General features: G+C 50.5%; 1 protein-coding gene across 2 annotated transcripts in view; it reads right to left on the minus strand.

Moving 5' to 3' along the window:
- TGFB2 (transforming growth factor beta 2) overlaps nt 1–23,213 on the minus strand; it is a 69,359-nt gene that overhangs the window by 39,784 nt on the left and 6,362 nt on the right. Inside the window, exon 2 of one of the 2 annotated variants that reach the window (XM_006761276.2) lies at nt 17,111–17,194. The exons of the other annotated variant lie outside the window; for it this stretch is intronic. Coding sequence (XP_006761339.1) covers nt 17,111–17,194 — 84 coding nt within the window. The remainder of the gene's footprint in view (nt 1–17,110; nt 17,195–23,213) is intronic. 2 annotated transcript variants of the gene reach the window in all.

Consider the following 23,213-nt stretch of genomic DNA (forward strand, 5'->3'; position numbering starts at 1 on the left):
GAACTGAGGAACAAACTCAAGTCAAGAGATGGACAAGTGCCCAGCCGGCATGGCTCAGTGGTTGAGTGTTGACCTATGAACCAGGAGGTCACAGTTCAATTCCCGGTCAGGGCACATGCCTGTGTTATGGGCTCGATCCCCAGTGTGGGGTGTACAGGAGGCAGCCGATCCATGATTCTCTCTCATCATTGATGTTTCTCTCTCTCTCTCCCCCTTTCTCTCTGAAGTCAATAACGATATATTTTGTTAAACGTTCCTGTGTTCTTCTTCATGTAGATTCATACTTACAATAGAGGATACATTTAAAAACAGACACCTCCGTTCCTGCCTCGCATGCCGGCCCCTTCTAAAGATCAGGTACAAATCCCCGGGGGATTAAACATGGAGGAAACGGGGGTCAAGTCCTGTCTAAATGGGGGTCCGTTTGGGCTAAAGGTCTTCCCAGGAAACCTCTGCTGACATCCTACCCGAGCCCCGCAGCTGTCCTGTTGCTCCCACAGGCAGAACTGAAGCTCTGAGGCTCTCTCCCACGGTTGGTTCCCTTCCCTTTTGCTTTGTTTCCTTCCCTGAACCTTTTCCTTATCATCTAGTGTTTCATTCAAAAGCCCAATTACTCCCAAGAAGACTCTGCATACAGCTTACTCCCTGGCTTGTCCATATAACAACCTCCTCACCCTGTACTCAGTTATTTTCAAGAATCAAGATGAGCCCTAGCCAGTTTGGCTCTGTGGATAGGGCATCGGCCTGTGAACTGAAGGGTCCCGGGTTTGATTCTGGGCAAGGGCACATGCCCGGGTTGTGGACTTGATCCCCAGCGGGGCGGGGGGGGGGGGGGCGTGCAGGAGGCAGCTGATCCATGGTTCTCTCTCATCATTGATGTTTCTATCTCTCTCTTCCTCTCCCTTCCTCCCTGAAATCAATAAAAATATGTTTTTTTTAAAAAATCAAGATGAGCGATCCAAAGAGAAACAGCCCATCACTCCTCCATATACCTCCGGGGCTTGGAAGAGATGAGAAAGGCGAGCCCGCAGGAGACCAGCGATGGCATTTGACGATGCTCTCAGCACTGTGTTGGGAGCAGGAGCTGGTCACGATCGTCCTCCTTCCTAATCCAGACTCCTCTCCCTATACCCTGGCCACTCCCCTCCAGGCAAATGACTCCCCTGTCTTCTGCCTCCAGGTCTGAAATGACGGAAAATCATTCTTTGGCTTCTGTTCCTTTGCCCAAATGTCCAGCGGGACCCAGGGGCGCGGCAAAGCCAGCAGAGAAAGCAAAAGAATTTAAAAAAGGGAATTTCCACAGAGAAGTCAGCCAGCTACCTGCTTTAATTTGGGAGTGAGCAGTGCTGTAAGCAGCCACTTTATCAGCCGGGCATCGGCATGAATCAGAGGCCCCGGCCGTCTGCATGTGTGCCTGGAAGCGCCGGGGGTTTTGTTTGGCTCCCGGCAACTTCATCTCACACCTTCGCTTTTCTAATTTTCCACCTGCAGCTAAAAATACTGCTTTTGGGGTGAGAGTCAACCAGAGCGTCTTCCCCAGCCGCTGAGTAAGGGCTGGGCCAGGGGCCTCTGGGCGGGGAGCTCCTTCTGTTTTCATTCCCCGTCTCCTGGAAAGACAGTCCTGAGCCCTTCGGGGGGTGGCTCAATTCTGAGGCCATGGCTCAATTTCCACTCAATCCCCCGCCAAAATGTACGGCTACATTGAGGGTCCCCATGGCAGCCCCAGATGGGGAGGGCAAAGAGAACTCAGGCCACGGTTCACCATCTCCTTCTGCTGACCTTGGGGGTCTTGTCTGCGTTTACTCATCAGATAGAGCGATGATAACAGTACCATACGGGACATGACGCGTGATTCTCGGGCAAGTGCTGCTCTCTGCACTTTGACAATAATTCTTCCGGCTCCTGCCACAACGCCCCCCCCCCCCCCAGCTGTGTGTACATGCACACACACACACACACACACACTCACACTCCTAATAACATTTTCTCATCTACTAGCTCTGTTGATGGGCACAGGGAGTTCGGCACTGGGTGGCTAGACCTCTGCCCTAAGTCCCTGGTTTTTCAGGAACATGACAGTGAGCTGTGCTCGGTCCAGAGGTGGAGGGCTTGGGGTTTTGTTCTGTTTTTAATATGCTTTTTTTAATGGATTTCAGAGAGGAAAGGAAAGGGAGAGAGAGATAGAAACATCAATGATGAGAGAAAATCATTGAGCGGCTGCCTCCTGCACGCCCCCTACTGGGGATCGAGCCCACAACCCGAGCATATGCCCTGACCGGGAATCGAACCGTGACCTCCTGGTTCACTGGTCAACACTCAACCACTGAGCCACACCAGCCAGGCAGGTTTGATTTTTTTGTAACCTTGGCACTGGCGCCTAACAGACACTTGCTGTGACTCACAATTGAAGGTCTGGGACTCAGTAGACCCAGATGACACCCCTGGCCTTGCCTCGTCTAAGCTGGCCTTGGGCAAAGATCTCTTCACCCCTCTAGGGCTCAGCTTCCTCCTCTTTAAGTAGGAGTGACACCCATGTTGCAGGGGGTTGGGAGGCTCAGAGGACGTCAGAACCCACACACAGGACGCCGAGAGCGATTTGGCTCCTGGTGGTCTGACCTGGCCACGCTTATTCCTTCTCCACCCCAGTTTCACTGAAGTGAGAATCAAGACCCACCTCGGGGCAGGACCTGGGGCAAGCCACTTACTCTCGAAACTGCACTTGGCATCTATAAAATGGGGAGCTGGGCGGATGGAGGAGGAAAGCAGGTATGGTTAGCTCTGTGCCTGGCCCCCAGGGAGCACCCCAACGTTTGGCCTCTATTATTATTTTCACCTTAGGTTCCCAGTTGCCAGCAAAAGGGCCACTTCCGGCGAATCTTAGCTCACCTTCCCAGCTACCTATTCACCTAGGGATTCCTCTGAACACAAGCTCCCTGGCCAGCAGCTGGGCGTTCTGACGACAGGCCATGCAGCGTAAAGGAGAGAAACAGAATGGTTTCTAATAGGAATATTTGCTGCCATAGCCCCCCACCCACACACACACACACACACTCACACTCAGCCCTGCTCTCCATCTGCAGATGAAGCAAAAATCTGGTAAATATTACACTTACAAGGTAACAGGTCTGGAATGCTTGGCATCCCAGGCGGAGCTCAGTTGCTTCTTGGCACCGGGACACGTATACACAGCAGCCCAGGGCCAAACGACATTTGGCCGCTGCGTGCAATTCAAATAAAGATATTAAAAATCCTACAGCTCTCTAAACATCGGGACTGTTGGCTAATCAAAGGGGTTCGTTTTGTGTGTGTGTGTGTGTGTGTTGCTTTTTTTTTTTAAGTCATCTAAAGAGAAGGGGGCATGCTGATGGCTCTGAAAAGTGTAGACCCCTAGGAGCACCCTGTGTATACACACCCCATCGGCTTCCACTATGTAAATGATGCATAGGTTTCAGGCCAGGTGAACTCCGCTTCCAGAGGGGACTGTCTTCCCCCACAAACAAAAGACCTAGGCAATTGCATGCTGGAGTCTGTGTCCTTAACCATTGGGCCACACTGCCCCGTGGTGTGTCACATGACTGGCGAGTGACTTGACCTTCCGATGAGTGGGAACGTGTCAGGATGATAGAGGCAGCTATGGTGGGTGTGTGCCCTGGGTCTACCACTTCACGGACATTGACCTTGGGCAAATTATTTCTCTCTCTAGGCACCTCTTTCTTTCTTTTGTATGTGAAATGGAGAAATTAATAACACCTATGGATTCTGGCCAGGATCAATGACTCCTATCTCTAAAGCGCTGAGCATACCTGGAGTTTAAGCAGCACTGAGTAGAAGTCATTAATAGCGTCATTACCGTCATTGTTATTATTAAGTGTGACTGGGAGAAAGTAGGTACAGGGGCTTAGCCAAAGGCGACATGTTCTTAAGTGGGTAAAAGAAGTTATGTGCAGGGGGGCCTATCGGCCCACTGTTGGCCACTGACCAAAAGCAAGTCGAGAGAAATGATACCATTAAGTCATATCATAGCTGGTGACTTAAACATAGGCCTTCAGGACTTAGATGTCAGGACTGAACTCTCAGTCAGCAGAACAGGAAAAGGATACCACTTTTTAAAACATGTATATAGCCGAAACCGGTCTGGCTCAGTAGATAGAGCGTCGGCCTGCTAAAATATGTATATATATTGTATTTCAGAGAGAGGAGGGGGGAGGGGGAGAGAGAGAGAGAAACATCAATGATGAGAATCACTGATCAGCTGCCCCCTGCATGCCCCCTACTGGGCATCAAGCCCACAACCCGGGCATGTGCCCTTGACCAGAAATCGAACCTTGACCTCCTGGTTCATAGGATGACGTTCAACCACTGAGCCAGGCCGGCTGGGCGAGGGAACCCTTTGCAACTGGCTTCATCTCATCTCCCAGACACCTAACGCAGAACCTGGCGGTAAGACCTCCTCCCAAAGGCCTACCAAGGAGCCTTTGCAAGCACCAGGAAGGAAGGGAGCGTCAACACCGAGCACAGTGTCCTGGCCAGCTTTCCAAAGTAGGGCCACAGCGAGGCCACACTTCCCCTGCGGGTGACAGAAGGTCCTGTTTCAAGGATGCTGGGAGGGCAGCCACAGTTGGGTACAGACACCCGAGTGGCTCCACTGGCCCGGGAAGGTGCTGCTCCAGTGGCCACAGGCCCGAACAGCAGCAGGTAAAGGCCTCGCTGCGCCCTTGTCACACCTGTTTTCTATCGCCCTCCCTCCCACTCCTTCCCCTCTGTCCTCCCAAGGCCTCCCGGTGCCTTGGCAACTGATGCTGTTTCCTAGGCCCCTTCTGCATGGGAAAAAGAAAGGAAACACACTGCAACATACACGGTGAATTAAAATCCAGGAGGGGCCCTAGCCGGTTTGGCTCAGTGGATAGCGCATTGGCCAGGGGACTGAAGAGTCCCGAGTTCAATTCCAGTCAAGGGCACATGCCCAGGTTGCGGGCTCGATCCCCAGTAGGGGGCATGCAGGAGGCAGCCAATCAATGATTCTCTCTCATCATTGATATATTTCTCTCTCTCTCTCTTCCTCTCTGAAATCAATAAAAATATATTTTAATAAATAAAAGTAAGGAGGGAACAGCTCAGGGGTGGGGGACCTCATCTCAGGATGCATGTCGAAGAGGTGACACGAGGAAGCCAGAGCTATGGGGGAGAGAGAGAGAGAGAGAGAAAGAGAGAGAGAGAGAGAGAGAGGCATTCAGCAAGGCCTCTAGGGACCGCAGGCTGTATCCTTAGGTGGCATCTCTCCTGCACACCCATGACATCGGACAGAGTTTCTCCCCGCCCACAGCCACCCGAGCTCACAGGCAGGACTGGGCTTGCCGGGGGTCAGGCGTCGGTCAAGCTGTGCCACACAGGCCGGGGGACCAGCACCGGGCAGGGCTTGGTGCCAGGAGAAGCCCAAGTCTCCCTGAGTGTGGAGACCATCAGGGGACGGTGCCCCGAGTTGGATGAGTCACCCCGCTGATCTGGGGGGTGGGGACTGAGGAGGGATGTCCCGGTGGTTAACCACATTTTACTGGGGTGTTTTATTGATCGCAGTTGCACGGAGAGAGACATGACTCAGACGTGCGGCATCTGAAGGCGCGTGAAGCACCGGTCCTAATGGGATTTCAATGTAGGGGATTGTCGTGAACTGTACCGTGAAATGTGAAGAGCTTTGCTCTGAACAGACATTATTTGATTCTGTCCTTTCTCAGCCGGAGACGAGGCTGGGCCTTCTACCTGCCTTTCCCTGGAAGGCCGTGGCTCACGTCTCCAGGGAGGGGGTCACGTCTTGGAAAAGTTGTTCATTAACCACCCACCTCGCCTTTGCATTCCCATGGCCCTTTGTGTGAAAATATCATTTAGCGATTTTTTTTAAAATTATTTTTGCTTTGTGTAGGGTGGTTAGTTTACAGGCCGGTCTCCACAAATAGGCTGTAAGCCATTGAGGGCAGTTACCATGCGATTATAACAATAAAAAGAATTTCAAGAAAAAGGAAAGCTACATTGCCAGGGTTGAGGGGCATGCCATGGGTCACGCTGCCATGGGAATAATGGCGTTTTGGTGGAAGGTAAGGAACTGAGGCTTGAAGAGGGGCCGTGGCCGATCCGATGTTGTGTGAGTGGAGATGGAGGGCCTCTGTCTGTGCCTGGGTGTGTGGTCTCCGGGCTGTTGGTGCCGGGCCCTGCCTGTCTCACTGCTCACCCACCTGTGGGATTCAGGCACCGAGCCCTTGAGGCCATACACTAGTATGTTCAGTGGATATTTATGGAATTAAATGGAATAAGACAAAGACAAAATCCCACATCATTGTTTTCAGGGACAGGGCTTAAAGTGAAGTAACAAGAGAGAGAGATGGGCCACCTCATTGTAGAAATTATTACTAACACAACTGTTCCTCGTAGGCAAGGTCTGAGAGTTTTAAGCCCTCCTGATAGGAGAATGGGTGTCATTCTGCCTTCTTACTCCTACCAACCTTTAAACACTATCTCTGATATTATTTTCCTCTTACAGAAATTGGTACCACTTTTAATTTTTTTCCCCCCTAGACTTTAAAAGAAATCACTTACTTTCCTCTCGGTGTATGCCAACTTGAAATTAAAAACGTGGGGTGGAATTTCTGGCTTTCTATGATTCTCAGAATAGGAAAGCAAAAAAGTTAAAGGCTCCACTGATCCCCTTCAAGTGAGAGAACAAATGAATGAATGAATGAATGAATGAGTTTATTTAATCTCATATGCAAGGCATTTCTGTGTGCTGGATAATTTTTTTAAGTGCCATTCAGAAGTAGGTTTTTAAACGTGAATGCCCATTTTCGCGAAGAGAAAAGTGGGGTTCAGACAGGGTGACTGACTTGCCCGGTGCTACCCGGTCAGACTTCCCCCCAGGTCTGCCTCAGGCAAAACCTGTGTTTTCTTTCTTCTCTATCACAGACTCGCTGTCACACTGAGAGTCATCTTTGGCTCATGCGTGAGTCACTTTCTTGGCTTATCAACAGTAGGTTGGGATAAAAAACACACACAAAAAAAAACACACAAATGTTGACATCTTCGCGGAGTTGAAAGAAAAGGACCACCGTCTACTCTAACAAAGGAGAGAAACAGAGAGGCCCATTATAGGAGCGCGTCTGTCTAGACAGATGACTAAACAGGGGTCCCTCCAGGGTTAGACTTGAATTTCCTCCGTTCAGCCTGTTGGATACTTAGCAATAATAAAAAAAAAAAAACCTTAAAAGCTGTAGTACAAATCCAACCCCGCCTACTCTATCCAGAGAGGAGTTTAAAAGCCATTTTGGTACAGCCTGCAAGTGTTACTAGAGTTTCAAGCAGAAAGAAGGCTGCCACGAGAAGAACAAGGGCCCTAAAACGACTTGTGTTGTCTGGCCCAGGACCCAAGACACAAGCCTGACTGTCCCTTTGTACCTCCGGCGACAGCAGCGGGGACTCAGAGAGGGAGCAGGGACCAATCCAGGGGTCCCCGCAGGGCTGGCCACGGCCAGAATGGGTCAGGGTTGGGCTTCTCTTTCAAAGGGGCTGAGAAGTGGGTTCTCTCCTGCCCCCACCTGCCCGGGGGACTTTGAACTTTTCCTAACGGATCATATGAAAATCGCTACTGAGAGAGAAAAAAGGGGCCGTATCCTTCAATAAGGCTGAGGATAAGATATTTTTTAAGGATATTAATATTGCTATGCTTAGTTTCCAGAAAGTTCCCGCAGGTAGGCAATTGGGAGGGGGCTCCCAGGCCATGGGGGCTCCCCTGGAGCAACTGGGGACATGCCAATGGGTGAAAGCCTCTCTCATTTCCCAAAATGCCCTTAGCAATACACAAAGCCCTATTTCTCTCATGGCCCCTATTTGCAAAATTCATTCACTCCCTCGTTGAACAAATATTTACTGGGTGCCACTTCTTCCCATGACTGGGGACAGGTAGGACCGCTGGGAATGGATGATGGCATTTCTTAGGGTTCCCTTAGGATTTTAGATCACACATTCCCAGTGGTTCCTTCGGAGTCAGGCCAAGTTCAAGTTCTGGCTCTACCACTTACTGGCCGTGTGACTGTGGGGACATGACTTGATGTCTATCAGCCTTGGTTTCCTTAACCCTTTATCACTGGGAGCGATAATCGTGTTTCTCCTAGAGGGGTAACATGGAGGTTAGCACGGTGCCTAATATGAAGTGTTCAATAACTGATGGCTCTCACTACCATTATTATCCCTTTTATTTCTAAAGACAGAATCTGTCCTCTTTATCCATCAACACGCCCACCCAAATACATGCCTTTGCTTCATGGAGAAATTCACTCATATGATAACATGGACAACTAGACAAAAAAAAAAATCCGTTTTAGCAAAAGCTGGGTAAACCCCCAAAACAGAGGTTCTCAACCCCGGCAGTAGGTTCAAATCCTCCAGGGAGCTCTTTAAAACTGACACCAGCTTCCACTCCAGACCCACTGAGTCAGACTGGCTGGAGGTGCACCCCAGCTCGAATATTTGTTAAATGCCAACCCCCCAGGTGATTCTGACACCTAGTGAAGTTGAGCATCTCTGGGCTGGAGCTACCAAGCACAGACCAGAGACCTGACACTCAATCAACGCTTCCCATAAAGGACCCGCTTGCTTTGACCTCAGAAGCCCAAACCTGAGTCTTTGCCGCGGGACCAGCGGACCTAGTCGGTTGGCCATTCTTGGTGCTTCATCCGTACAGTTTGGGAACAGCCATCTGCTCTCTCCCTGACAATCACACCAGAACAAACAATCCTCGAAGCCGCCGTGGCCTCAGTTCCCCGGGGCGCTGCCCTCCCCGCCTCCTCCGTGTGGACCCGGACGAGGTCAGTAGCCGCCTTGGGAACACAGGCCGGGAAAACAAAGCAGCCACCCCACCGTGATGTGAACACAGACACGTCCGCTCCACCTCAGAGCAAAGACACCATCCAAGCCAACGTCAGAAAAGCGTGGCCTGCCCATCGCAACTGCAGAAGGATCCAAAACCAATTAAGGCCCCAGCGGTGGACAAAGTTCACAGTCAACGGAACGGCTGCAGGACTTGCATCCAAACACACAACGGGGCGATTCAGGGGCGCAGATGTCCGGCATCTGGGCTACACAATGCTTTCGTTTCTGTCTGCTCTTTCCCACCGCTGACCCCCGGGGCAGGGGACAGCATCGCGGCATCTGCTGCTGCTAAGAATAGGCTGTGGGGGTGACTGTGAACTTGCCAGCTCCAGGCACGCTCAGGGGCCATCAGGGCGCATGGATGGCTGTCCCTGTGTCCAGAGTCACACGGAAGAGGCCCTTCCTGGGCCAGGCATCTCCCAGTTTGCTCACTGGACACAGCAGGAAGGAGCCTGTGTCTAGACCAGTGGTTCCCCACCTTTTGATGGCCACGCCCCACCTCAGCATCTCTCAAATCCTGATGCCCCTCCCCCTGTGACATCTAATTCTTATTATTCAAAAAGTGGACCCCTGTTCACGTGGAGGAAGCCCCAAAGGCCATTCACTTGGTCTAAACAAGCTTCCAAAGAACATGGCATCCATGACAGAGAAAAATACAAGAACCAAGGACAGTTGAAGTCCTGAGGAGGAAATCACTAAGAAATTGTTTTAAAAAAATTATTATTACTTTAAAAAGAAGTAATAATAATAGGAAGTGATAGGAAAAAATAGCAAATAAAATTTCAAAACATATAGTAGAGAAATGAAATACATAAATATGTCACAATATATATTTATATGCTGTATATGAGGCCCTTAGAACCATAAGAAATGCAAAAAAATTCACTGTTAATAACTCATTCTCGAATTGCCCCCCTTAAACATCCAATTGCCCCCCTGTGGGGCGTGTGCCCCACCTTGGGAACCACTGGTCTGAGTGATCTACTGATAGGCCAATGTCAGGAGACCCAGGTTCAAGGCAGACAGGATTCTGGAGACGCACACAGTCCATGATGTTTAAATCCTTACACTCCCATGAAACTCACACACAGAGATAGGAACCAGGAACACCACGCTCCTGTCTGCTCCCAGCAAGCAGGTAAGCACTGCAGACGTACGCTCTCATGCACTTAGCCTGGGTCCTCTCTGTGGACACATCCACCAGCTCCTGCCAGGCATGTCGGGACTGCGGTGGCAATGGGAGGGCCTGAGGCTGAGGGATGCCCCTACATGTTCTGGAGGTAAGCCCGATTCCAGATTCTCCCTGACACACATAAATTTCCCACAACATATCAGGGCTTGCGTGCCTCTCACACCAGGCGAACGCGTCTCGGTTGGGGGAGCAAATCGTATCAGGATGGAGGAGAATGACACTCGTGTCTGAGAGGGGGCAGGCTATTGAGAGATTTCATCATGGCGGGCCACCTGACACCTGTGAACTGTTTCTTTCTGGAATTTTCCATTTAATATTTTTGGGCCACCGTTGAGCACAAGTCACTGAAACTATGAAAAGCGAAACTTTGGGATAAGGGGGGACTGCTGTATCAAAAATTTTTAACACGAGTAAAATCTCTCTCTTTTCCTCAACTCTACTTCTACTGGGGTAGATGGTATCACTTGTTCAAAACGTCTGTCTCTCTCTCTCTCCTGGGTCGAGGGCGACATAGTCCCTCTCTTATGTGCCCCTCCTGTGCTAGTGACATTGGGCGTGGCCAAAGGGGTGTGGGTGGGGCAACTGCCACTTCTCATGGCCGGGCTGTGAGGCCACGAAGATGTCATGGAGCAGTGCCAACCCCCAATCTTTGTGCTGGAGATGAGGGAAAGCGTTAAGACAGTGACCTTGAACTTGTAAAATAATGCTATATTCCACACAGTCCCGTTATGTCACGCCCGTCATGGCAGAATGGGTTTTACGTGCAACAGGTCAGTGAATCTCCTGAATGTCCCCACTCTGCATCACCCAGGCTCGCTAGGACAGTGGGCCCCTGTCCTCCAGCCTCAGTATTTCCAAGAAGGTCTCCCAACACCTCAGTCTTTTTTCAAAGACCACGCTAAGTGCTTCTGCTGTTTCGTGGCTCATCAAGAGCATAGTCCTGCAAGTTCACAGAGGGAGGGAAAACAACACCAAAGGGCAAACTTTCTCCTCCCAGGAAACGTAAGCAGCTTCCCATTGCTGCCGGACCACTGCCAAACTACACTTTCAAAGGTCGCCTTTCAAGCAGCAAATGTCACCTCCCCCGAGAAGCCTCCCTTGACCTCTCTAGACCAAAGTGAGCAATTCTTCTTCTGACCTCTCAGAAGCCTTCCTTACGAGCAATCGCAGGGCGTTGGCTTCTCGGTTGTGTCTGTTGGGTTGGACCCCTGACCTCCTCGCTAAATTGCCGGCCCCTGCAAAACGGGTCGATGCTCTAACCCTCCAACTCCTGGCAGATCTTACTGTCCAGATTGATGAAGGAATGATAGCAGCTTCCCAGGGTCAAGCCTTGATGTTCAAAACTTAAAAATTAGAAAGCAAACTCCGGTCCAACAGAAATGCTTTTTGACTGATAAGAGGCATAGTTTTGCAAATTCCTTGGCTTATGACCTCGTTTCGGGCCCAGCTGGACAATCCAGAGACCCTTCTAAGCCCGACTCTCCACTCCATACACGCAAAGTGGTCTGTCATCCTCCTAGGCCGGCGCGTGGCCGCCTCTCAGCCTAATGCCACCTGTCCCTGGCCACCAAGTCGCCGATGGCTGTGCCCAGGCGTGACAGCAAGAACCAAACCCAACAGCTGTCCTTCCACACTTGTCAGCACAAGACGGGAGACCCGGGAGGCTATTTTCATACCCAGAAGGGTGCACAGCTAGCTTCCTGCCAGCAAAGAAGGGGGTGGCTTTCCGTTCGCTCCGGAAAAACAATCCCCCCAAAACATATTCTACATCCAGAAGCCCCTGCAGCCTGCCTCCCAAATTATTTGGCATTAACAGTCCAGCTTCCCCTGGGAACGCAGCCGAGAGGACAGTAGTGAGAGAGCATCCACGCTCGGTGGCTCCACAACAGCCACTTCGGCCAATTCCACAGGCCGGGCACTGGCTCTGCCACAGCCTTGCTCACCTGGGGTGCTGTGCCCCACCTACCCGCCTCCCAGACCCCTGGGCTAAAGCCACCCTTCTCCCACACCTTCCATCAGAGGAAACTTCCCAGCCTTGCCAATGGCCTCCAAGGCCCTAATGAGTTACAATAAACAATTTTAATAAATAATTCAATCTTTCTTCACGAGCTGTCCGTCGTGATTTCTCTAATCTCATCTCCCAGGACACTTCTGATAATGCTGGAGCACGTCAGCAATGAGACCAGCTGTCCCCTCGGCCAGAAATGCTCTTCCCCAGAGAGCCCCGGACTGTTCTCGGACCTCCTCCGAGTCTCTGCTCAAATGCCACCCTCTTGATGACCCTCCCGGCCAACTTATCTATTTTTAAAGATACATTTTCATTGATTTCAGAGAGAGGAAGGGAAAAGGAGAGAGAAACATCAATGATGAGAGAGAATCACTGATCCGCTGCCTCCTGCACGCCCCCTACTGGAGATTGGCATGTGCCCTTGACCGGGAATTGAACCGTGACCTCCTGGTTCATAGGTCGATGTTCAACCCTTGAGCCACGCCAGCTGGGCTCAGCCAGCTTATTTGAAATTGCAATTCACTTCCCCATTCCCCACCCCTGCTCTTCTGTTCTCCCCATAACAGTTCTCCAATCCTACCATCCCTTATCTTTTCAATGCATTGTCCATCTTCCCCCTCTAGCCTGGGGAGCTCCTCAAGGCAAAGTTCTGGGCTGTTTCATTCACTGATGGTATCACTAGTGCCCCGATGGGTGCCTAAGGCATGGCAGACACACAGCCACAAATACTCTTCAATGAACTCATCTGCCATAGGAAGGTCTTCTCTTGACCTCTGTCTTCGCAGGAGCTCTGCCTACATTTGACATTGATCTTAAGACTCTCTACTCATAGCCAATGTCGACTCTTTTCATTGAAGGCTTGTTGGTTGGGCAGCAGAATTCACACCCTCCGTCATTCTTTTCCTACTTCAACAGGTATGGGGGGCTGCTTAGCAACATGGCCTGTCTTGCAGACATGGGCATTTCTCTAGTCATTTGATGACCAGAAACACGCTAGAGCAATTAGAGAGCAGCTGTTCTGGATGGTTCCACAATAGCATCAGGGAAACAGGAGAAAAGACGGTCATTCAGCGCTAGCTCTTCTCCTGAGGAGCCCGTCAGATTTTCACCTCCCCTGAACCTCTGGCGGAGGAAAAACTCCAAAGCGAAAGCTGCAGAGGCTCGACACTGAGTATGGCCAAGAGAGTAGAGTTTACATCTCACTGTTGGCTGGAGCCTCACCCGATGGAATGTCCCAGAACAGGATTTGGGCCATGAAGTGGTCGACAGGGAGTGAAACTCTAGCCGTCGGTTTATACATTATAAAATAGATGTTGCGTACACATTACACACTGGTTTTGAAAATCTCCTCACTCCATCATTGCCCAGGTGAAGGACTTTGAGTGGGAGAATTCACTTCTGGGCGCAGCTTCCACACTAGGCATCCACCCCTCTCCCCTTGTGACTAACTGACTTCCTTACACACGCACCACCATCCCCTCCGGGGTGAATAGGTGTGGTGCGTGTGACTCACAAGTCTACCTCCACATCTGTGTGCATCTGGGGAAATGGACAGTCGGGGGAGAGACGTGGCTGGGCTGTGGATTGAGGGCCCCGCACTTGCAGGACCAGCGGGTGGAAGAGGCCCCGTGGGATCTGAATCCTCTGGGCTGGGACTGCAGTGAACAGACCCACCCAATCAGAGCAGCAACAGACTCGGTGCCACAGGAATGACCCAAAATGCCACTCAACTGTGCAGATTGCTGGCCTCCGCCCACCCCAGCCCCACCCCCTCTGCAGGTCTGGGAGAGGCCAGGGAATCTGCTTCCAAAGACACCTCAGGAGACACTTTTTATATTATTACTAGAGGCCCGGTGCACGAATTCATGCACAGGTGAGGTCCCTCGGCCTGGCCAGCAATCAGGGCCATCTTGCCCAGCCTAGGGGGAGGGACCATGGGAGGTTGGCTAGTCAGGGGGAAGGACCACAGGAGGCTGGCTGTGGGAGTTCACTGACCACCAGGGGGCAGCTCCTGTGTTGAGCATCTGCCCCCTGGTGGCCAGTGCACATCATAGCTACCAGCTGGTTGTAATGGTAGCTTAGACTTTTATATATATAGATTATTTCTTTAAATCCTCACATGAGGACATGCAGGGAGAGAAAGAGAGAGAGGGGGAGAGAGATACATCAATCAGTTACCTTCCATCTGTGCCCCATTTGGGGGTTGAACCTACAACCCAGGTAGGTGCCCTGACTGGGAATCGAACCCGCAACCTTTTCAGTGCACAGTGCACAGGATGACACTCAGCCAACTGAGCCATCTGGCTGGGCTCGGGAGATACTCTGAGAAACATCATCTTTAAATCTTCCCCCAGCTCCTTAAAGCCTCTCGCTCAGTAAACACGTGGAGATAAAAAACCACCCAAACAAACCTGAAATCGCTTTCCCGACCCTTAATCCATTCATTCCTGGACAGACTGCTGCGTATCTTCTGGATTTTTATGTTTTATTAGAAAACCTCTCAGGCCGACTAACGGTTAGTCACTAATCTCATCCTAACCAATAGTTGGGGGGTGGGGGGAAGGGGTGGCTAAAAATGACTTTAACAGGAAAAACAAGCTCTAGCAACCACACCACCTGTGAGGAGCAAGAGCAATTGCATCCACCCAGCTAGTGGTGGTTGAGCCTTGACCTATGAACCAGGAGGTCACGGTTCGATTCCCAGTCAGGGCACATGCCAGGTCTGTGGGCTCCATCCCCAGTAGGGGGCATGCATGAGGCAGCCGATCCATGATTCTCTCTCCTCATTGATGTTTCTCTCTCTGCCTTCCTCTCTGAAATCCATAAAAATAAATTTAAAAAAACAACGATCCCATCCTCTGTTGAAGGCTGAGGAAGTCTCGGAAACCCCCGGTCCCATCATCACTGGGGCCAGCACAGCCATGATCAGCACCCCCAGGTTGGAGCGAGTGAGAAAAGCACGAGGCGCCCCAGGCCCCGCGCTGCCTCCAGCCGCTCCCAGCGGCTCCTTGGAACGAGGGGAGGGTCACGCAAGGTGACGGCGATGGCCCTGGAGCTGCCTGGCAAGGCCGGCCGCACGCAGCACAGAGAAACTCACCCTGACCCTGGCCGCCTGTTGCTTGGCATCGGCTCACTTACATTTTTACTCAATTACTATTTCTAAGAACAGAGACACAAAAATAAAATAAAACGCAGGGCCCCACCGCTCAGCAGTCTCGCGTGGAAGGGCCGAGAGGGGTCTACAGGGTTTTCCCCGCGGCCTGGAAGTGGGGTGTGGGGGGGACTCTGGGTGCAGCCTCTGCCTCACTCCCTGTCCCCGCCCTGGGAGGACTCTCCTGTTTCCTAGGGGAGGAGAGGAAAAGGAAATTGATCCAGAGTCGTAGGTAAGACCAGGACAACATTGAGGGGCAGGATTCCCGAGGGGATGCGACAGGAAGGCCAAAACAACGAAAAGGTTGGGGTCCGGGCAGTGTGGTGGAGAGCAAGGGGCCAGACCTGGATCCGGATTTGGGCTCTGACACCGGCCAGCTTGAGGAGAGGACCAGGGTCTACCTCTCTAAGCCAGTTTCCTGAGAAATGGGCATTGCTACTTGGGTCCTTCCCAACTGACCGACCAACGCGGGGAGGACCGGGAGGCTGTGTCTTAAGGACCAAGGGGTGTTTAATGAACGTTTTTCTTCTCTCCTTCCCTCCCCTTTTCTTTTCCAGAAAGCTACTGGGGGCGAGGGGAGGGGGGAGATAACACAGTTCACTCCTTAGTTAATAAGACAGTGAAATAAAACACACATTTAGAGATGGACTATACAATACAACGTGTCTCACCAAAGAGAACTTTTTATTTTTCACATGGCAACTTCTAGCTAGCCACTCTGAGGCATTTTGGGGGAAAAATAAATGTATAATCTCGATAGAATCGGTTTTGTTTTTAAGGATTTTTGTTTTTGTTTTGTTTTGTTTTAGGAAATCCCAGCTTAGGCCACTGTGGATAAGTCACCTTCTTCCTTGATTCTTAAGCAAAGTTAAGCATGATAAATTGCAAAGCAGGGAATCAGACTTCTATGCCAGTCATCAACACATTTCTTTTGTCCCTATCTGGGACCTTTGCCCACATTTAGAATCCATATAATCCAAACCTTCTCAGAGCCTCAAACCAAGGCCAGCATTACTGGTCCACTTCCTCTCTTTCTAAGCACGGGTCAAGGGCACCTCGGGCCACTGAGTTTTTCCGGCGTCAGCAACATCTCAATCCGTCTTTGCTGTGGTCTCATTGCCCCGCATGAAGTAGGCACCCGGAAAAAGCCGGCTGAGTTGATTCATGCTCCAAATCAGAAAGGAGTGAGACCTCTGGCTTCAGTGACCCCTAGCCGGAAAGGTGGCACTGGGTCTGAGGGTCGGGGCTAAGTGTGAGAATATGGCATGCTCCCAGTCTTGACTCATGACAACCCATTTCCCATGCAACCCAGAAAGGACAACAGGAAGGTCACACACAAGGGCAACAGCATAACGCTCCCACAGGCCTCCCTCTAGAACTTCAAAGGAAAGGGAGGGGGGAAAAATCTCCTTTGCATTAATTGAGCAACTACTATGTGCCAGGAATAAGGACATAGCTACAAATAAGATACACACACACACTAAAGGGGACCCTGGACATTCTGGTCATATGGGTCAGCCCTCCCGAGAGCATCCCTCCATGGGGGTCAGGGGGGTCAATATTTTGAATCACTCTGCGACCCCTGGGACACACATCTCATACACCCCACAATCCATCCCATCACCTAGGGCAACCACGCCATCATAGGATTTCCAAGCGATTCATGGATGTGTCTCCTAGAAAACGGCTAACTGCAAAATTCAGGGGCACCTTTGTGAGGGATCAGCGACAAGGCTGTCTCAGGCTTCCACGTGGCCTCTGCCATTTCCCCCACAGGAGACAGACACTAGCGATAAAGCCGATATTACTACGTGAAAGGAGGTATAAAGCAGACGAGTGTACTCACCAAGGTACCCACAGAGCACCTGGGACTGCCTGGAGCAGAAGCTGCCCACTGAGCCAGAGGGTGTGGTAACAACTGGGCAGACAGCTAGGAGTTTTAAAAAGCAGTCATTAGCTATTTGACGAGAAGCCTTGCACAGAGCTATACAAAGACTCAACGCGGGAGAGGGACTCAATGAACGTTCTTATCATTTTCCCCCGGAAATATAAGATCCCTGCTACTCGGGGGCAGGGGACACGACCCTGAACACTTGCAGGGGGGGTTCTGGGTTCTGGGCCCAGCTTTCCGGCGGCCCTTACCCGGCAGGCAGACTCCTGGATTCAGCGTTCCCTCTAACACGTCCCCGTGTTAAAATAACAATGTACAATTTATATACCGAGATGTTAAAATAAATACCTTGACTTCTATTAAAGACGGCTAGGGAAGGCCTTGACCTCCTTTGACGAAAGACAGACTACCTATTAAGAATAAAAGCCTGTTTTTCATTTGGTTGGCCGAGATTTCGGGTTTCTTAAAACCACCTGTCATCATTTCTCACCCACACGTGAGAACTCCTTCTCCAATGAGTTCAAAGTACACGTGTATATTGGTCTGGGGCCGCTCAGCTATAGTTGAAACATTCGGGGCTCCTTGGACGGGATAAAACGTATCTTTCATGGTTGCTATTTTTTAAAAAATATATTTCTATTGATTTCAGAGAGGAAGGGAGAGGGACAGTGAGATAGAAACATCAATGATGAGAGAGAATCATGGATCAGCTGCCTCCTACACGCACCCCACTGGGCATCGAGCCCGCAACCCGGGCATGTGCCCTGACTGGGAATCAAACCGTGACCTCCTGGTTCATAGGTCAATGCTCAACCACTGAGCCACGCTGGCCCCAGCCATGGTGGTTATTACATCCTGAAATTTGGAACTTTGTTTCCTTTGAAGTAGCAGCAACTAGCTCTTGTATATGGCCCATCATATTCTTCTTAAAGAAAAAAAAAATACAGCAAAAATGGAAGAGAAAACATTACTAAGGGTAGTCGAGTCTGGTATAAATACAGGATTTTTGCATGAGATGAGGTAGATCTGATAAACCTTGGGACACATCACCTGATTTTGCCAGGCCCCTGTTTCTGTAAAATGAAGTGGATGCCAGTGGACCCTTGAGGGTTATTAGAAGATTGAGCTGAGATGATCTACACTAATAAAAGAGAAACATGCAAATTGACCGTCCCTCCGCTATGCCCACCAGCCAATCAGAGCAAGCAGGCAAATTAACCCAACAAATATGGCGGTTAATTTGCATACGCAGGCATGGAGCGAACATGGAAGACAGCATAGAAAGAAGCCAAGTGCTGCAGAAGGGAGCAAAGTGGCAGAGAAGGGAGGGAGCGAGGCAGCAGAGAAGGGAGAAAAGCAGGAAGCCCTATTCTTGCAGGAATCTTCCTGCAACAGGCCTCTAGTGTATATATAAAAGAGACTGAAAAATAAAATGTAGTCAAGGCATATGATACATGAGTTACCTAACCTACTGGCTAGATGAGCCCCTGACTGCCTTCCAGGCCCGGCATGAATATACTTCTCTCCTCACTCCAGGCACAGCCTGGAAATCCACACCCCTTCCATTCACCAGGGGCACATCTCCTAGAAATACCTGCCCCAAAGCAGACCTGACCTGAGAACTGTTTTTGACAAAAGACAGCGGCCATATGGATTCCTCATTTTGTGTATTTTCCAGATTTGTGCCTCTTATATCTCGACGTGAAAACTGGTAGGAAAGACTTTGCCCTGCCCTGGATCTTACCCTTGCCAGCATTCAGCAAACTCACAAGATCCCCGACGACCTGTTTGTACACTTGCACGGGTTCCACCTCCCAGTGGAGCCCTCTCTAGCAGGGACCTGGGACCCTGGATGACCCGCATGCAGAGAGGAGCCCACACCCAGGCCTCTGTAGCCCTTGTGATCACATTGTCTCAGACGCCCTTGCCAGCTGACATCTGTGCACACGTTCTCCCCAATAAGCAACCGTGCTGTCTATTTTTAGAGCCTTCCCCGGAGTCTCCTGAGGGAGAAAATCCCCCCAGATAACCAGTCCGCAAAAACAGGAAGCTCCGCTGGGCACCAAGGCTTTGTCACCAGATCAGCAAGTCAAACAAAGCCTTCTCTCACCTGCCTGACCCCTGGAAAGAGATGCGGAAAGTTACCTTCCACAGAAAGCTCATCTTCACACCACAAAGGCAGAGTAAGATGCAGCGTGTGCTTTCTCACCCCACTCTGGCCCTCTGCGTTTCTGGGGGCACTTCACTCCTTTCCCTGGGAAACAGCACCTTCTTCAGGCCAGCGGGGGTTGCGGGACCATTCTATTCATGGGATCAGAATGCCTGGAGTAGCCCTAACCAGTTTGGCTCAATGGATAGAGCATGGGACTGCAGACTGAATAGTCCCAGGTTCGATTCCAGTCAAGGGCATGTACCTTGGTTGCGGGCACATCCCCAGTAGGGGGTGTGCAGGAGGCAGCTGATTGATGTTTCTAACTCTCTATCCCTCTCCCTTCCTCTCTGTAAAAAATCAATAAAATATATTTTAAAAAAGAATCCCTGAAGTGGTCCCAGATCACCCAGGGTAGTGGTCGGCAAACTCATTAGTCAACAGAGCCAAATATCAACAGTACAACGATTGAAATTTCTGTAAGAAATTTCTGTAAAAAATGTCTGTAAGAAAGAGGTAAAGCCATTATTGCTCAAATGGTCCCTTAAGCAGAATGAAATGTCATGAAAAATGTTCCTAGGCCCTGGCTGGGTAGCTTATTGGTTAGAGCCTCGTCCCGATGTGCCAACGTTGTGGGTTTGATCCCCAGTCAGGACACACATGCAAGAGCCAACCAATGAATGCATCAATAAGTGGAATGACAAATTGCTGTTTCTCTCTCTCAAACCAACACATACATTTTTTAAGGTGCTCCTAAACTCCATTTCAAATTCCATTCCTGCCGCAAACCCTCCACACACACCTCTCTCTGACGACAGCCATTCCATGAGTGGGCCCTACCATTTCCTCTCCACGCTACACCACAATGAATTTGTACTCCACTTAGAGACAGCCCAGCCAATGGTACGGAGGGAGGGCGCACCGCTGATGCCAAATGAGCCAGGCCTGAGGGTCAGCGTGGCTCAAGTCCACCTTCTAGCATCTGAGGACCGAGGAACTCATGAAGTCAGGCACAGTTCTAGCCACACAGCTTGGTTATTGATGGTGATGTTTGCTGACAGGGGGATCTTCTGACATGTATCTCTCTCCAAGACAAACTGGCCCCAATCACCTCATTCTCACCAGCCCTGGGGAGGTGACAGGATGGCCCTTCGGGACTGGCTTCATGGAGCTGGCCAGTGACTTCCATGCACACCCTCAACCACCCAAGGCTTGGTCCCGTGAGGAGGGACAAATGAATGGCTGAGTGATTCTTTACATCAACATGACTTTTAACAGACATGTCTTAAGGGTGTCAGTGAGGTTTCCGAGCCCGAGGTGACGGCCGGAACGCGGCTCTGTTTCTGCCCACGTACTGCCCAAGTCCGCGTTCTGGAATGTTCCATTCTTGGCTTCCCTCTCCTCAATTTCCAACGCCCAGGTGCCACGCTGTGCCCCTGCCTGGGGACAGAACTCCAGGGCCTGTCCCGTTACCAAAGCATCCGTCGTCTGCAGAGAAATGTCCTGTCTGTGATGCTCTTACCTCCTTTTAAAGTACACTCAGAATAAGCCATTCACTTTTTTCCCCCTCCCCCTCTCTTTGGCTTTTCTCAGCCTGCAACTGAATTCTAAGAGTTACTGACAAAGAAATACAACTTCCACGGTATTGTCATTTAGATGTCAAAGCAGATGGGAAGCTGAGGTTAAGTCAGTGGACAGGGAAATCAATGACCGGATACTAATAAAACCCAAAGTGGAAAGAATGACAAAATTATTGCCGTTCCCTGTGGTAGAGAGAGAATGATTGATCCCTAATGGGTTTCGTCTGAGAAGCATTGAGTTAACGATGCTGAAATGAATCCCACACTGAAAAATTAAGTTACATTTCTCAGGGGAAAAAAAAAAGTCCTATTTATGTTTTGCCAACTGTAAATTGTGCTCTTAGGAATGCATTAACAAATACTGTCTTTCTCGATAACAAACTTTGCATTCTTGTCCCCAAGATGAGGTGACGAATATAGATGCTTGCGACAGCGACAGCCTGAAGTGATGGGTGAGCAGTTATGTGGGAGCCGGCTTGTCAGGCCCAATGGGGCATCTGACAGGGTGGAATGGGTCCGATGGGGGAAGACCGGGGACAGAGCCAACGTCTATGTCACAGCAGTTTTCTTTGTCTTTCTGAAGACTGGGACGATGCTACAGATTTCCTGAAACAAACAACATCTCCCCAAAAAGCAGTCCCCCTGACTTCTCTCAGCACCTCAATGCTCTTCCTCAGGGGTAGCCTGCTTCCTACTGACCCCCATGTGGGCAGCAAGGAAGGCCCCTGGGGACGGGGCCCTCTCCCGGTGAACAGGGACACGTGGGACAAGCTAATGTGAGAGCCAACAGCTGCACCTAGACGACTTCCAGAAGGTTCCGGCCTCGCAACATCCAGAAAGCTTTGTCCGTTGGCCTTAAGTTCCTGAAGTCGTTGGGGTTGGAGGAGCACTCAAGCCCCACATCTCTGACCCATCAAAGAGCTCATTGGAGAGAATGGAGGGGGGTCCTGGTCTCCAAGAACAGTTTCCTCAGCACCATGAGGCCTTCCGGCCATCTAACATGGTGAGTCCAAGAAACTCAACTCCTGCCCTGACCGGTTTGGCTCAGTGGATAGAGCGTCGGCCTGCAGACTCAAGGGTCCCAGGTTCGATTCTGGTCAAGGGCATGTACCTGGGTTGTGGGCACATCCCCAGTAGGAGGTCTGCAGGAGGCAGCTGATCGATGTTTCTCTCTCATCGATGTTTCTAACTCTCTATGCCTCTCCATTCCTCTCTGTAAAAATTCAATGAAATATTTTTTTAAAAAAAGAAAGAAAGAAACTCGACACCTCACCAACGCAGCGTCATCATGTTTTCTAAGACATCTGTGGTCTTGCCTAAGAAGGCTTCCTTCTCATGGGCATCTTAGATGTCTAGCTAGCCCTGCCAGTCATTATTTCCAACCCCTTAGGTGGCAAAGGTCACCCAAGAAACAATCCGAGTGTGTGAAGGAAATAGACCCACTGAGTGGAACCTACCGGGAAAAGAATAAGATGAAGGCCCCAAGACATCCTAGGCTAGTGGGAGTAGCTTCTAGAACATCCATGTTTAATCACGTTTTAGTATGTCTAAAATCTCTCTTTTCCTAGCTCACAGTCAACGGCACGTTAGAGTGAACTGTCAGTGACGTTTCCTTCCTAGGGGCCCATACAATAATGGTGCCCCGTAAAACCCATGGCGTTTGAGATGCCATGAGTTATGGCTGCCGTGCAACGTAGGCCTACAAAGCCAGCAGCAGAGCCAGGTGCCCTCTGCCCCTGTCCTCCTCAACCTCTTATGGTCCTAGAAGGCCAGCCTCTTCCTCATCGTCACAGGTGAAGAAACTGGGCCTGGCCCAGGGAAGCTGACCGCCATCGATGCAGATACTCCAGAGGCGTGAAACCAAGAAACATTCAGGGAGGGTGGGGAAGGGGTCAAGGGGTGTTTCACGCCACAGCGGGGCCACCAAGCCGACCCAGAAAGCAAGGTGGTGGCCACACCGCAGTCCAGTTCACCACCCACTTCTGGAGGAGAGAGATCAGAAGAGAAATGAATCCAAAGGCAACAACAACAAACAACAAACAACACCCCATTTGTGGTTGTCGCCTGATCGGAACTTTGCAGATTTTTCCCAAACACAGACAGGAGCGCACTTTGCAGCCTAAACAAACCCATCAGAGAATCCCTCGTCTGTGATTCCACTGAAAAGGCCCAGAGAACATGGGATTCCTAGGTTTAAAAAAAAAAAAAAAAAAGATCCGGGTTTAAAGAATATTGGAAAAGAAACACATATGGCTTCAAAATGACAATGGAAACATTTGTTTATCTCTGGCCAGAGGCACATTTCGTCAAGCTGCTCCCAATCGGAGGA

Source organism: Myotis davidii, unplaced genomic scaffold (genome assembly GCF_000327345.1).
Source record: "Myotis davidii unplaced genomic scaffold, ASM32734v1 scaffold174, whole genome shotgun sequence".
NCBI classification, from domain to species: Eukaryota; Metazoa; Chordata; class Mammalia; order Chiroptera; family Vespertilionidae; genus Myotis; species Myotis davidii.